The sequence below is a fragment of the Schistocerca nitens genome, chromosome 1 (assembly GCF_023898315.1).
Source record: "Schistocerca nitens isolate TAMUIC-IGC-003100 chromosome 1, iqSchNite1.1, whole genome shotgun sequence".
Taxonomy (NCBI): Eukaryota; Metazoa; Arthropoda; class Insecta; order Orthoptera; family Acrididae; genus Schistocerca; species Schistocerca nitens.
In genome coordinates, this window is record NC_064614.1 from 694625630 (window position 1) to 694642935 (window position 17306).

The 17306-nt window shown below is 39.6% G+C and overlaps 1 protein-coding gene across 4 annotated transcripts in view; it reads left to right on the forward strand.

Annotated features, from left to right (window-relative positions):
• LOC126259512 (protein SERAC1) overlaps positions 1-17306 on the forward strand; it is a 151979-nt gene that overhangs the window by 103555 nt on the left and 31118 nt on the right. For 2 of the 4 annotated variants that reach the window (XM_049956368.1, XM_049956377.1), the window contains exons 4-7: positions 4312-4544; positions 9626-9822; positions 14290-14417; positions 14591-14740. In XM_049956368.1, coding sequence (XP_049812325.1) covers positions 4312-4544; positions 9626-9822; positions 14290-14417; positions 14591-14740 — 708 coding nt within the window. The remainder of the gene's footprint in view (positions 1-4311; positions 4545-9625; positions 9823-14289; positions 14418-14590; positions 14741-17306) is intronic. The other 2 variants (XR_007546527.1, XR_007546528.1) reach the window with 2 other exon arrangements.

A 17306-nucleotide genomic window follows, 5' to 3' on the forward strand; every position in this document is an offset into this window, starting at 1 on the left:
GGATCAATTGGAATGAAAGTAAATGTAATCTAATCTAACTGTTTGCAGTAACATCATTAGGAGCTTCATAAGAAAATACACTTGCAGGGAAATAATCCAACTTCCAAGAATGTCATCTTGATTAGGTTCAACACAGGCATAGAAAAGTCTATCCTTAATGCAATCTTAAGTCCACAAAAGGAACCGTGATGAAAGCTGAGAACAGTGGGTTTGGTCCCTGCAATAGGCTCTGAGAGCATCCTGAGAAGATGAGGTGAGTAGCACCGACCCGGAGGCCAGGAGAGTCCCTCCGAGCTGGAAGAACTGGCTTGTGTAGTCCATGTGTAGTCTTTATAGCTGCCGGTGGCAGAATACTCATTGTACTATTTTCTTGTCACGTGTCCTGTGGATGCAAATAGGTCACTTGGAAGTAGTGACTCTGCCAGTGCTGGTGTCGCAACCTGGTGTCTGTCGTGACTTCAACATGGAGGGCTAGTAACGCTGAGTTGTGCAGGAGCTATGTAGATTGTATGCGTGCCGGAGGTGCCCAATGGTTTGCCACTTCCTTTTCTATAGATCTCAAGTGTAGCATCCTTCACTCACCGGGAAGGGACACGAGGCTGCAACCGATCATGATGTCCTCATTGGGCTGCTGGACTGTGGGCAGTGCACCATCTGCATCCACTAGGATGACACCTGGCATCGCTGTTGAACAGGCTGGGGGGTCTGCTGCTGGGTCGCAGTGCTCATGTCCTGGATAGCAGCAGAACCATTGGTCATCCAGCCATGAGTAGGCGCTGGCCCTGGAACAGAAGCTGGAGATATACCATTGTCAGATGCACTAGAGCCCAGGCGCTTTCGGAGCTGGTTTATTTCCCTACAGCAGGTAACACCATCAGCGAAGTAACCTTTGCCATAGCTCAGCCAAAGGGAAGTGAGATGATGGCAGGGAGCTATTGTTGTCAGAGGTGAGAAAATGTTAGGACACACACAGGATCTTAGATGACAGAGTGATTGTGGCAAGGGTGCCAAGTGGCTACAGGGGAGGGGTGAGGGTGTATCACAGGGAGATGGGATTGGTCAGGAACTCCAAGCGGCTTCTCTGCTGGGAAGAAGCCCTCCTGGGGAGGATGCAAGGAATAGCAATCGGGCATCATCCAAATGATGGTGTTTGCAGAGTTTGGTCATTTGAGTTTTGAAAGTCCTGACAAATGTCTCACCCATGCCATTGGAAGCAGGTTGGAAAGGTGCTATACAGATCAGTTGGATGCCATTGGAGTTGAATGTTGAACTAGAATCTCCACCACTCATATTGCACCATTAGGTTTTGCAATGAGAACTATGGGGGTTGCCCATTTGTTGTTGGCAACTGGAGTGATGATGCCCACATCTTGGAGCCGGCATAATTCATCCCATAATTTGTCTTTTGGGACAAACAGAACACTATGGGCTTTGTAGAAGCAAGGGTGGGCTGTAGGGAGAAAGTGAATATGTGCTTCAGTGTTGGTAATGCCAAAGGCGGGACACTTGAAGGCAAACATGAACTTGTGCATCAGCCATGACACCTAAGTGTTTGTGTTCACTGAATGGATGGTAGGTTCTGCATCATGGATCTCAAGTCCAGCAGTGGGGGAATAAGTCCATTGCCAGGATGTGGTTTGTCTACTACCAGCATCCGTTTCTGAATGGTGCAAGAGCAGTATGAAATTGTGGCTTGAAACTGTCCTTTGATGTGGATTGTATCATTAATGCAACTCCGCAGATGCCGACTGAATGGCTGGAGATCCCAGTGTGGAGTATGTGGTCCAGTAAATGATGGTAGCCAAAGAACCTGTGCTGACTTGAAAGTTGACTGGATGTCCACTGACATAGAAGAAGAGGTGCATGGAATCAGAGGGTATGAGGTATGAATCCTGTGACTGGGTAGAATGCGATGTCACCCTCCAGTTCATAATCATTACAGTCTCTGATATTTTAGATGTTGACTAGTAGACTTCTGCTTGATGTGCCCTCTTGCCAGTTACTACACTTTGCCCACCTCATTCAGCACTGTTGCCGCTGATGGTGGATGAAGCATTGAATACAGCAGGGAAGTTGCTGTGTGTGTTGGTGGTGTAGGCGATCAGCGGAGGTATGAGACTGCAGCTGGACTGGGTCTTATTTCTGAATCTGTTACATTGTGTTTTGGTTGCTAACACTTGTGAAGGGTCTTGTGTAGCTGCCGTGGAATAAAGTGATTGGTCAAATACCCCAACGATACAGAGGCATGTTTCCAGAGGAGGGTCCTCAACCTGAGTAACCCTGTGCAAAGACTGTCATCTGGGTAACAATCATGTCTCTGACCAACAACGCAGTGTAAGATTGCTTACAATGGGGTTGATGCATTGAAAATGACAATTCCTGATGAGGCTTTTCAGATGGGTGATCCATTCTTTACAAGTTTGATTGACTTGCTTATGACAACTGAAAAATTTTTGTCTTTGTGCAACAACATGGACTTGTGCATCAAAGTGTTCCAGAAGACTGGACTTCAAATGTTCGCAAAGGAGCAAATGTGGCTCTGCTTAATGGCCGAATTGCTTGAGGAGGTGGAAAATGTCTGGGATGTCATAGGGAGGAAATAAGTGCATTGTTGTTCATCCCCCATTATCTTGTTGGAAATGAAATACTATTGGGGCCAGGCAAGGTAGTTAGCCCATGGTTCAAACTTTTTGTCAAGTGGTTGGAAGGCAAAATGTGCTGGACAAAGCCCAGAGACAGTGTGGATGAAAGAGCTGCCACATGACTTGAGGAGTCTGGCTGGGTGGGAGTACCCACAATGAGATATTCATGTAACAGTTCCATGTTTCATTGTATCTGTTGGAGGGCAACTAGTAGATTATGTGAGAGATTTTCATGTTGCGCCATGAGGGATGTAATAGTGACTGCTGGAGTTTACAAACACTTTGACTGGAAGACACTAAAAGCCCCTTACTTTACCTCCTTACCAGCAGAAGTGTTCCTCACGGGGACACAGGGAAAACAGTGATCTTGTTTCAGAAAGTTTACTGACAATAAAAATAAATCTGCTTCGAAGGTAAGAACAAGAAGCACAAATACAATGTCTCACTAGGTTCTGGTACAGAGGTGTGACAGAGCTGCTGCCAGAAAGTCACTTGATTGTTACTAGTATAAAGTAACACCACTAGGGGCTTCATAGGAAAATACACTTGCAGAGAAATAATACAAATTCTGATTAGGTCCAACACAGACACAGAAAAGTCTGTCCTTAATGCAGTCTGGAAGAACTGACTTGTGTAACCCATCTTTATAGCTACCGGCAGCAGAACACTCATGATTTTATTTTCTTGTCATGCGTTAATGCTGACACAGATAGGTCTCTACAGAAGTGACGGCGTCTGCAGGCGCTGGTACCACTGTCTGCTGTCCAGTCATGGTTGCAGCACAGAGAGCTCGGGATGCTGAGGAATGAAAGATCCACTTAGAGTGCATGCGTGCCTGAGAGGCTGCCTCTCCCTTTTTCTGAGATCTGCAACATGGCAACATTTTTACAATGTTAGACATAGAAAATGTATTCAGTAGGTTTTTTAAGTTGGTTTATTCATGTAACTTGATAGCAAAGTTTATATTAAAATCACCACATAATTCCTTTGTGTTTTGGCATTGTAGCCATTCATAATTTGCTCCAGCTTTTCTTTGTATATTGACAGATTACCATCTGGTGCTGTGTAAATGCAGATAGTGCAGTCAGCTCTCAAGAACACAGTGCTTGAAATGTTCTTAACATTTAGGTTGCTAGTTTTTTGAGTTCACAGAACAGTGTTCCATTTCGAACTAATATCAAGTAATCACGACCACTTTTCTAAGTTCTGCAACAGTAGTACAGCCATACACAGAGCAAAACTCAGCTGAAGGAGAGTCAGTCATCCAGTTTACCATGATGACTTAGCCTCTATTGACTTTCATGTGTTTGACCTTTTCAAGTGATATCCAGAATGATGGAGATTTGTGTCAATGAAAACTTCAGTATACTGCGCATAACTAAGCATGATAAAATGTCAAGATTTCCAATTATTATAGAGAATTTGTTGTTGTGTGGAAAGAATAAGTGAAGAAAAGTTTAGTTCTATTTTGTGTTGCTATTATTTCTGTTATTACTTTAAAAAACAATTAAAATTCAAGCTTGACTTACATTTGTAACTGCAGGGGTTTACAGTATTATCCCTCTACTATAATAAAAAGGTGTGATTCTTATACAGTTTATTTGCTAGAGCTGCAAAAATTCTAGAGAAAAATATTAAATGATTAAAAATGTTTATGTGGATCTTTCAGCACTTTCTGTCAAATGTGCAGCTGATCGCAGGAAAAGATCTGAAGAAAATAATATTATGAAGACAGGCAATGAAGATATTCATATAGAGGTCCTGTATGAACCTACAGAAAATTCTGTTCCACGAGCAGATATTATATTTATACACGGACTCCATGGTGGGCCAAACAAGACATGGAGACAAGGCAGCTGGAAACATGAAAGGGCATATATTCAGCCCCAGCCACTAAAGAAGGTTGTACAAGCATTACTTTATATTTTGTCTTATCTGACTGCCTCAACTTATATTTAGATCATAACTTGTATTTAGGCAGCATCAGCCAAATTGTATTTCCTTCCATGGTGCATTTCAAGGTCTTACAGTCTTCACCTCGTGTAAATTCAGTTATTTACATGTGTTTTTTTTTCTCCTATATGTAGCCAGTTGTCTTGCTTATTCTTTAAAAAAATTCTTGTTCCCAACAAAAGCCACATTTTATCACTGGACATCATCAGTTTGTATACAAACATTCTCACAAATAAACCATTGGAAGTAATTAAACACAAGCTTATAAAATATAAAAAGCTTTCAAAAGTTGGAATTACAGACTTTCAGTGACAGTATACAAACAAACCAGTGATCTAGCAATGGTCTACAGCATATCTGTGGCCCAGTTGACATTTCTTAAATCACCTCGGGAAAAATTATTTATCAGTAGATATCAAGTTTACAAAATATTCAGTTCTATGTAAGATTTGTTAATGATAAAATTCCAGCAACATTATTTATTTGCTTAAGTGCACAATAAGTAAGAAATGGATGCACTGATTCAAGCATTTGACAAGAACATTTGGTTTTTGTCTGAATATAAATGTAAAAATTCCATCAACTTTCTTGACTGCATCATTTCCAGCTGAAACACTGAAAATATCCTTAGCATCTACAGAAAACCAACAACAATAGTTGTCCCTGCGTCTTCATACCATCTTCACACTGACAAACTTGCAGCATACATGTCTATGTTATACAGAGAACACAAAATGCCATTGAGTAACACAATGCTTCAAAGTAAATTAAAACAGTTAGACAAACAGCAGCTGCCATTGCTTTTCAAGTTGCACTCATGGACAAGATGTCCAAGAAAGTCATAAAAGGAATAGATAAAAACAAAAATAAGAACAACAGACAGACAGCAGGATAGTGTGCATTCCATATTTTGATGCCATTTCACAAATAATTACTGAAGTACTGAGGCCATACAACATAAGAATTGCTTTTTCCATCAGCTATAATATGAGTAATAGACAGCCACACAGTACAAAAACTAATAAAGGCCAATTTTTTAAATTGGACTTCTATAAATTAAAATGTAATGAGTATCTAGCACAGTATATGAGCCACATTTTATGAAACTTACAGACTAGATTTACAGAACATAAACTGCATTATGTGGAACACCCCTAATAAATCTGCCATAGCTACCCATATTAGTGGATAGCTATGACAGGAAATGGTTTTTCACAACAGAGCCAATACTCAAATACTACCTTATAAATTAAATAAAGGCCACATAATGTATTTCTCCAAAGACATGGCTAAGGCAATAGCAAACATTTTGAGATGTTTCTCAAGTGTATTACATAATACACAATACACTGAGATAATAAGTCATGGAATACCCCTTAATATCGTGTTGAACCTTCTTTTGTCTGGCATAGCGTGGCAGCTCAATGTGGCGTGGACCCAGAAAGTTGTTGGAAGCCCCTGCAGAAATATTGAGCCATGCTGCCTCTATAGACACCCATAATTGCATAAGGTTTGCTGGTGCAGGAGTTTGTGCATGAACTGACCTCTTGATTACGTCCCATAAATTTTCTATGAGATTCGTGTTGGGCAATCTGGGTGGACAAATCATTCAGTCAAACTGTCCAAAATGTTCTTCAAACCAATCATGAACAACTGTGGCCCAGTGACATGGCGCACTGTCATCCATAACAATTCCAGTGTTGTCTGGGAACGTGAAGTTCACAAATGGCTGCAAATGGTCTCCTTGTAGATGAACATAACCATTTCCAGTCAATGATCAGTTCAGTTGGACCAGATGACGTAGTCCATTCTATGTAAAAGCACACACCATTATGGAGGCACCACCAGCTTGCGCAGTGCCATGTTGGCAACTTGGGTCCATGGCTCCATGGTGTCTGCACCACACTCAATCATACCATCAGCTCTTAACAGGTGAAATCAGGATTCATTGCACCAGATTACAGTTTTCTAAGCATCTAGAGTCCAACCAATATGGTAAAATGCACAGGAGAGACACTAAGGGTGATGTTGTGCTGTTAGCACAGATACTCACATCAGTTGTCTGCTGCCATAGCCCATTAACACAAAATTTTGCTGCACCGTCCTAATGGATACATTCATCGAACGTCCCACATTGATTTCTGCTTTTATTTCGGGCAGTGTTGCTTGTCTGTTAGCACTGACAGATATACTAAAACGCTGCATCTGTTGGTTGTTAAATGGAGGCCATCAGCCACTGCATTGTCCAGGGTGAGAATTAATGCCTGATATTGGGTATTCCTGGCATAGTCTTGACACTGTGGATCTCAGATTTCTGAAATGGAATGCCCCATGCGTCTAGCTCCAACTATAATTCTGCATTCAAAGTTTTTTAATTCCTATTGTGTGGTCATAATCACATAGGAAATCATTTAACATGAATCACCTGAGTGCAGATGACACCTCTGTCAATGCAATGTCCTTTAATAATGTATACACACATATCACCATCCCATGACTTTTGTCACCTCAGTGTAACTTGTTACTGCCACCACCTCCTCTATAATGATTGAAACTACGGTAAGAAAAGCAGAGTGGGTCATCCACTTCATTGGAGTGGTTTTTTATCAAGTAAATATGCTGAAATCTTTGTATAGATGTAGCTTTAAAATTAGAAATAAACTGTGTTTATGTTAGAAAATTCTAAATACAGTGACAGAAAAAAATAAAAATAAAAATTGTACACCTGCAAAGACATCAGTTTTGATCTGGTAATGGCATATGCCACCTAGGGGATAGTAGATGTACTGATAATGGTTTGAACATCATCCACCAACAGATAGCATACTGGCATAGTCATCTAGGTGCCAACTGTGTCTACTCTTTAGTAGGGAGTGCTCACAGATGGAAGGCTCAGTGTGCTGTAAACATGTGAAGTTGGCAGGCAACCATGCCACAGGTATACACTCATGATGCCTTCAGCCAACTGAGTTAGTTTGAAAGGGGTCAAATTGTGGTCTCCCGAGTGGTGGGATGGTCCTTTCGGAGAATTGCAACACAAGTTGGATGTGCTGCATCAGTTGTGCAATGCTGCTGGTACTACTGGTCATATGAACATTCTCATATGCATAGACAAGGTTCTGGGTGGTCATGCAGTACAGATACATGCCAGGATCTTCATATTGTAAGGCAGGTTGTGGCAGATCGTACAGCTACCAAAATACAGAAAAGAGGGATTGTGAGTCCAGACATTTCAACATGAACTGTTGCAAACCAGTTATTAGCAGTGGAACTATGAACACGCACACCTCTGGTCCATCTTACACTCATGTTGCAGCATCTAGATGCATGGCTTGACTGGTGCTGTCTGAGGATCACTTGGAAGATGGAATAGCATGCCATGGTCTTCGGTGTGAAGGCAGATTCTACCAGCACACAAGTGATGGCTGTTCACACGTACGACGTGGACCCAATGAGTGCTGTGTCATAGAGTGCATTCATCCAAGACACACTGGTCCCAAACCAAACCTTATGGGCCTGGGTGCAATAAGCTACAACTCTTGTTCACCTTTGGTGTTAATGAAGGGGATGCAAGCCAGCACTCAGTGCATTAAGAATGTTGTTAGACTCGTTCTTGCAACAGGAAGGTGATATGTTGTTCCAGCTGGACAGTGCTCATCCACACACTGCCCATGAAACTAAATGTGCTCTGCAAGATGTGCAACAACGTTCCTGGCCAGTATGATCTTCGGACTTGTCTCCAATCGAGCACATGTGGGATATGATGAGTCGAGAAGTGACTCATGTGACTTATCAACCAACAAGTCTTACAGAACTTCACGAACAGGTGAACCAGGCATGGCAGTATGTATCCCGGGGCAGTATACACCATCTGTAGGATCTAATGGACGATAGAATCAGTGCCTGCACGGGAGGCAACATCACTCACTGATATTGGTGTTTTGGCATGGGTTATTATGGGTTATTATATGGTACCTCAGAACTACTTGTGCTATTGATCTGTAAATGTAATCATTTCATGTACTTCATATGCATTGTTGCAACAGTAAATCTTGAGTGAATTGGAAACTTCTAAAAGGGCATAATATTTTTTTTCTTCCAGTGTATGTAAAAGTTATGTGCATACCGTCTATATCTTGATTTACCATGTAACTTCGAAATGCTTTTTGATTTACAAGGCAGTGTATTTCAGTATCTGTATGGTCTCTGGACTATTTTTATTTGCATAAAAGATAGTAATCAGACACCAAAATTCTCATTCTGCAAGTACCTTATCACATTTGTTCACAATTAAATTGTTTATTCTGTGGTTGTTCATTTTATCTGTGCCTAAAGATAATATAGTCCTTCATCTAATCATATAGTAGTATCTTCGTCTGTAATTTACAACAGTGACTAGGAATTTCTCGTGTGATGCTCAACATGAGATCATACTATCCAAAATTTCCCCTTTTCAATCCAAGTAATCTTTTACCAGCCATCAAATTTACTTAACTTTTTTAGGTCCCATGAATCTCCATCACAAAACTTTCCACAGCCACCTGGCACTTAGTTTTCTATTTTCCTTTGCTGCAAAATTCACAATTTAGAAATATCAATACTGCCACAACAAAGTGTCTGCTACATGAATCATATTGGTAGTCATATGCAAACAATGCACCATTTCCTACAAAGCTGTCTCTACAATCAGCAACATAGTTGCCTCTTGTAGCATTTCCTAATTGCTGTTCCTTCCTCTCAGCTTTATAGCTCATTCATATCTTGCAATTTCCCAGATTTGCGCACGGAAAATGGGTTATCACATGGATGTATTAAAATGTAGAACTTCCTTAATGCTTAGCTTTTGATTATGAAGTGACTAGAACACCTGATGGTATTGGATACTTGAAGTAAACTTAAGTCACCACTGATTCCTCATGTATATTGTATAAGACAGATATAATACTATTCATGTCTGAACTTCTCATATGACTTTAAATTCCAACTATGAGCAGTACTACCAAAAAGGATCATTGCAATGTGGTTTCTAGGAAGATCATGAGAATGAGAAGCAATGGGAAAGTGATGACTCAAAACATGAGGACCTAGCAGATATGAAAAAAACATACTCAGCCTGCTGGCCCCGTGACTGGTTGCCACTAGACTGTCCAGGAGTACGTGTGATAGCAGTTAACTACTCCACAGATGCAATGCTTTGGTGCCCTGTTGGAGTTAAACAACCACCACGGTTTGTAAAACACAATATTTCGCTTCTTATTTAAACCTTCTTGTATTGTACTTTTTATAGCTTACCATTGGTCATTCTGAATAATACCTTCATAAAATTAAAAAATATTTCAGAATAAAAATGTCACAAATACAAATAAAAACTGTTGTTAAATAAGGCAATGACTTAGCAACTTAATTGTTTCTGTGTGTCCTAGAACAAATTTAAGGATCTGGAATTCTGAGCTAATGTGAACTGTCAGGCTTTTGCAGACAATTTTGGAATACTTTCAGAAAAATCTGACAGAAGGAATTACTCAACTAAATATTCTGGGGAGGAAAGAAGAACTGGTCTGACAACTTTGGCAGAAATAACAGAATTCATGATAACAATATTAGAGAAGGAAAGTTGCTACTCACCATATAGCGGAGATGCTGAGTTGTAGATAGGCACAACAAAAAGATTCTCACAATTATAGCTTTCAGCCATTAAGGTCTTTGTCAACAATACACACACATACACACACAGAGACACTCATGCAAAAGCAACTTGCACACAAGACTGCAGTCTCAGCCAACTCATGTAATTCATGATAAATGTAAAAAATGCACCAAAATAAACTGGAATACAAATAGGTAAAATAGAGAAATTTAGTAAATTTAAATATTTTGGAGAAATCATACCACAAAATGGACTAGAAAAATTTGCTATAGATGGAAGGACTAAGGAATGAAAAGAGCCTATGGTTTGATAAGAAATAACTACAACAAGAAATGAATATCTAGGAAAACAAAACAAAAAGACTATACCACAGGGAGGAAACCAGAATGTTTATATGCACGTGAATGCTTAAAGATGAACTACAAGCTGTGCAGAAAATAGGTTCTGAAAGACGAACTAAGCTGTGCAGAAAATAGGTTCTGAAAGACGAACTATTAGAAACACAGTGGGCATAGGCAAACTGCAGATGCCCAGAGAATGAGAAGTAACAAGGAGATCTACAAAAATATTGAGAAAATATCAGACGTAATAGTAATGTGAAGAGTAATCTCCTTTGGGTACCTCTGCTGAATGAATGAGAGCAATCTAATGAAACAAATATATTATATTTGTGGGAAAAGAAATTGACAGTAATATAGATTACAGAAATAAGAAAAAACTAGAAAGAAACACCATCAAAGAGTCATAAATAACAGAAAGAGATATTTTTAAGAATAAAATAAAGGCTTTCAAAGCAGAAGAAATAAGAAATCAGGTACAACAAGGACAGAAGAAAGGAAAAGTCAACATAGGAATAAGATTCAGGAATACTTTCAAAACAAAAACAACAAAGAAAGAGGAGAAACTGAAGTTGTTAAGTGGTTCTAGTTGGTCCAAACAAAGATAAATTAAAAAAATTATATCATAACATTTGGAAGTTTACAAAAAATGGTTCAAATGGCTCTGAGCACTATGGGACTTAACATCTATGGTCATCAGTCCCCTAGAACTTAGAACTACTTAAACCGAACTAACCTAAGGACATCACACAACACCCAGTCATCACGAGGCAGAGTGGAAGTTTACAACATCAAGAAGGAAGCCCATAACTGAATAACCTTTATACTACAGATTATCTACATGCTGATATGTACATGATCAGTATTACAGAGCTGTAGGCCTACTTGATCTCCTATTTGAGAACTCAGTGAGATGTGAAGCTCCCCTATGCTCCAGTCAGGGTCTCTAAGCCTTGTAGCATGGAATCGAAAAAGGAGTGAATATATGACATGCTGTCTAGGAGATAAAGCTATTGGCTTATGTTCTTTTTTATTTTTCCCCTGGTACAATCACATGAGCAATTCAGAATGCTGTTCCCAGCATCAACCAGCCACTGGTCATCATCAGGCTAAATACACATCAACACAATTCTCATGTGACTGTGTCAGAAAATAACTATAAAAATGAAATGTCTGGATAGAATCCTGTACATGAGACTTCCGAAACATGTTTCAAAGTGTAATTTCATCATGAATTTTTGTTTATTGGTGTTATGTCTGATCTCTATGAGAGTGTAATACCCTTCAAAGAGGTTAAATGACAGGAAATGTTTACAAGGATAGCCTGAACAGAATTACGAAACAAAATGTACTTAGGTTTAAGTTGTTAATTAACTGTACTATTGGGGAACTAAAGAAACAAAGTACGAGCAGAAAAAATTAAAATATTTGTTTTGAGTTCAAGATATAGTCAAGTAATATGTCATATGACAAACTGCCTATTGGCTTCTGTCTCGGGTTCTTCGGCCGACGTTCATCTAATGATTTTTCTGACGTTTCGCCAGCACGAGTGGCTGGCATTGTCAAAGCTTCACCCTCCATTGCCGGTGGTGAACTGGAGCCGAGCTCGCGGGCGCAGACTATATGTACCTGGCGCGCCAACGTCCGAGGGCTTCTCCGCGGTCATTTCCGGTGCGGTTCTCCTCTTGCTACCTGCGACGGTCGTTTGCTGCAGTACGGGAAGCCAGGATCCGTTGACCTTAAGGCTTTCCTCTTTCTTGTTCAAACTGTTCGCGTGTTTTTGTATTTCTACAGCTTCTCTGAACAAGCGCGTGTGATAGTGGTTCTCTACAGCCAGAACTTCCGTGTCGGCGAATTTTATTACGTGGTCGGTCTCATTCAGTGCGTGTTCTGCCACGGCCGATTTCTCCACCTGCCCCAACCTGCAATGTCGCTTATGCTCCTTGATCCTGGTGTTAATGGATCGTCCAGTCATCCCGACATAAACTTTTCCGCATGTGCATGGTATGCGGTATATTCCCGACATTGAAAGTGGGTCTCTTTTTCTCTTTCGCCGATCTAAGACACTCTTTGATCTTCCTTGTCGGTTTGAAGATCGTCTTTATGCCATGTTTGCGCAATATACGGCCGATTCTGTCCGTCACTCTGGGAATGTATGGCAGAAAGGCCGTACCCGACATTTCTTTTTCTGGTTCCTTACTTCGCCGAGTGTTTGGCTCACTTACACTTCTAATATAATTTGTGGAGTACCCATTGCTCCTCAGGACTGTTTCCAGGTGTTGCATTTCTCGTTTGAGGTGTTGCGGCTCACATATTCGTCCTGCTCTCGTTACGAGCGTACTAATCATGCCCCTTTTCTGGCTCGGGTGGTGGTTTGACAGTTTGTGCAGGTATCGGTCCGTGTGAGTCGGTTTTCGATACACGCTGTGTCCCAGGTTTTCGCCGTCCCTTGCGACCAGCACATCTAGAAATGGCAGTTTCTTGTCCTTTTCTACTTCCATGGTAAATGTTATGTTGGCATGGAGGCTGTTCAAGTGTCTTAGGAAGTCACCGAGCTGTTCTTCACCATGGCTCCACACTACGAAAGTATCATCGACGTACCTGTACCACACCTTAGGTTTGCAAGTGGCCGAGTCCAGTGCCTGTGCTTCGAATTGTTCCATGAAGAAGTTGGCCACCACTGGACTGAGAGGACTACCAATGGCGACGCCTTCCAGCTGTTCGTAGAAGTCGCCATTCCACGTGAAATAGCTCGTGGTGAGACATGCATGGAAGAGCTATCACACGCGCTTGTTCAGAGAAGCTGTAGAAATACAAAAACACGCGAACAGTTTGAACAAGAAAGAGGAAAGCCTTAAGGTCAACGGATCCTGGCTTCCCGTACTGCAGCGAACGACCGTCGCAGGTAGCAAGAGGAGAACCGCACCGGAAATGACCGCGGAGAAGCCCTCGGACGTTGGCGCGCCAGGTACATATAGTCTGCGTCCGCGAGCTCGGCTCCAGTTCACCACCGGCAATGGAGGATGAAGCTTTGACAATGCCAGCCACTCGTGCTGGCGAAACGTCAGAAAAATCATTAGATGAACGTCGGCCGAAGAACCCGAGACAGAAGCCAATAGGCAGTTTGTCAACAAGTGGCCACGAAAGCCTCAACAATTTTGTAATATGTCATATATCACAAGGTCACAACTTTCAAATCCAAGGTATTAGAGAAAGAGTAAAGAATCAGATGAGAAGGAAGGAAGCAAAAAATCAACCTTTCTAAAAGAAACCTGAGAACATTCACCTGGAGTGATTTAGGTTAAATGTGAAAAACATAAATCAGGATGTCCAGACAGTGATTTGCATCCACTTCTCCGACATACTATTACAGTGTATTAACAACAATTCTGTCTTGCTTAGTATCCATAAGGTGCCATGTTGTTTTCAATGGAATGCCTTATACCAGATGGGCACTTGCTATAAAATAAGTTTTCAGTTGACACAATGTGCTGACTACCATTTTTAATATTATTCTTTTTACTTATATTTTTATGTTTTTCTCAACTATTTAGCTAATAATGCAAGCATTTTAACATTTTCAGTGTGAAAAGTGGATCTCACTTTTTTGTTGTCTTTGTTATTTTTATTACTACCCAATAGATCATGTGTAAGTTTAGTTTGCACATTTTGAATGATCAGTCAAGCAAATTCCCACATATATTTCCAGCACATCAATGATCGAAAGAAGCTGTAAAATGATTGAGCTCTTGTGCAGGATTGGTGTAGGAAATTACCCAATTGTATGGGTAGGCCACTCAAAAGGTGGACTGTTTGTGAAGCAAATAATAGTTTATGGTAAGTAAAACTATGTTATAAGTTGCAGTTTTAAAAGTGCTGCTTTATGTTTATTTCTTATATATGTGCAATTGAAGTGATTACTTTCACACCCTACAACACTGATTACCATTTCATAAATGCAATATATCCATCATGCTCAGCTTATTGACAGTTAATGCTATACATTACAGCACAAGAAAGTGGCAAAGAAAATTTAGCTGGCCTGTACCGTAATACAAGAGGAATAATGTTCTACAGTGTGCCTCATCGTGGATCTGTCCCTGCCAAGATAAACTTGCCATTTCTCAGGCAATCCATCGAACTGACAGAAGTACATGCAAGTAATGTATAACAATAGCTAACACACAATAACAACAAATTTGTAAAATTTCAGTAACCTGATAGGAAACAAACAAGCACTAATCCAACAGCTGTTCTTCTATGAAAGAGATCAATGTTTCTCCACTTAGTTAAGAAGTATACATCTGTTCTTTGTGCAACACAACTAGAAAAGTAAAGAATTACCCTCTATTTTGATTTTCAGTCTGTATACTGAGAATGAATTCTCTTACTCTATGCAGAGTTTAGCTGTGTTGAGCCTTTGCTGGCTCATAAAGGAAGGTGTAGAACCCTGTGAAGTTCAAGCTTCTAAGAGGTGGAATTAGTCTGCATAATTTGTGCACACTGCCCTTTAAAGGCAGTGAGCCAGAATTGAAATTTGTTTTGGTACGCAGTATTAACTTGTAATGCATATGTCAAAATATTCATGCACTTTTCCTTTACCTCTTAGTTCTTTAGTTCTCAATCAGTAGAAATGAGTCTGGGCCAAGTATCATATTTGCCTCACTAACTGCAATTGTCTGCTGTCAGCCTTGAACCTCTCTTTTTATGCAAACTATGAGAACCAGAATATGTAGTGCCCCCTTCACTTTATCATATCAAATATCATTTGCCCTATATGTAGTTAATGCGCCTAAAAATATTCCTGCAAGAGCGACTACGAGTTTGCCAGGAGAAACTGAAGTACTCTAAGGTTTTTGTTAACAGACTTCCACTTGAGGAAGTGTACTGAAAAGTGTTGCATAGTGCTGAACACTTTTTCAAACAGTAACATAGGATTAAATCATTAATTCAGATTGCTCAAATATCTCATGTTCAATAAATGGTTTTTGTCATTCCTTTCAAACAAATTTATGATATCAGCCCAAATTTTATAAATTAGTAAATATACTGTCAGTTTAAGGGTCTCTTACTCATTAAGTAGAGGCGTCCATGAGGTTCAAGATGAACACTTCATGCTGATGAGATTGCTGACTTTTGGAATAAAAGCACTCTTTCTGTCTTAACTGACTTGTCCCAAAATATTTCCCATGTAACATCAAAAAGTTTTTTCACTTTATCACTGGTCTTGACAGTATAACTCCTGAAGATTGTTACATTTAGTTTCTGCATGGAGAGAGAGAGAGAGAGAGAGAGAGAGAGAGAGAGGGAGAGAGGGGGGGGGGGTCATTGGTGTTCTTACAAGAATATTTTGAGATGAATATAGTTAAAATACTTAAAACTAAGTGTTAAATAAAATTATATCTAATCCAGTCTGTGTCGTTTGTACTCATTCACTTAAAAATACCTAATACATGAAACTCACTTTATATTCATTTTTTCAAAATCAATTGTTACAATAATGTAAGGGGGAACTATGATTAGCTAATCACTGAGAAAAAGAAGGATGCACCAAACAATTAAAACATATTAAAATCTTCTGTCTAGCATGAATCATTGTCTAATTGAAATGTGAACTGTTAATTGTGATTTATCGTTCTTATAAAGTACATTTCTAAATTAGACATTTCAAGTATAGGAGGCTGAAATGTTACCAGTTAAACTGGTACACTTCAACTAATTACATTCTAGAAATTTGTTTATTATCAATAATGCAAGTTTAAAATACTGACATACCAAACTGGTCTTCAGATCAACTGGTATTGATCTGTTCTTGGTGTATTGCCCCATTCTGCTACATTACAAAACAAATAAAATTCTGGAGATAGAACTCCACTATCATCACAGTGCAAGTGCTAATAACTATTTAATAGCTGTTTACCAAACTTGCCATGAGTAATATATTCGGATCAAGATACAGGTGTAAGCAAATCTTTGAGACCAAAAAAGCAACAAAGTCGACAAATGAGCTGAAATACACAAACCACGGGATATTGATGATCCTAAGATTAAAAACTACCATCTTTTAATTGCTGAAATGATAGCACTTAACAATGAGGCAGTGAATACAGTAGAAAGGGCTGGCTTTAGAAGACTGATTAATAGTACTTTTCCACAATATAAAATACCAAATCACCCTTACTTTTCAGGCAAAATAATTCCAGAAATATGTCATAAGGTGGCTAACACAATTAAAAGATTACTTTCAGAGACTGTTTATATTTTCATGACATGTGGATATGCTTGCATAATTAAAATTTTCTTAAGTTTTACTGCACATGTTATCGATCATGAATTCAATGTCAAACATATAATATTAAGCATCAAGTAGTTTGAGGGACAACATCCACCAGAAAACATAGTGATTAGTTTACAGGAAATTACAAATTTACGGGACATTCAGCTGGCAAAAATTCATATAATTATTCACGATAATGGATGAAACATAGTAAAACCTGTTAGTACTATAGGGGTGGCCTCAGTGCTTTGTTTCATTCATAGTCTTTAATTAATTGTTAACCATTGTCTGAAGGCTCAGTCAAATGTAACTCACATGATAGCAACTGGCAGGAGTATTGTAACTCATTTAAACATTCAGGGATTACTCAAAAAAAATTGCATTCTACCCAATAAGATACCATTTGGTTTCTATACAAATTGTAAGTAGCTTTTTGCTCCCTGTAATTT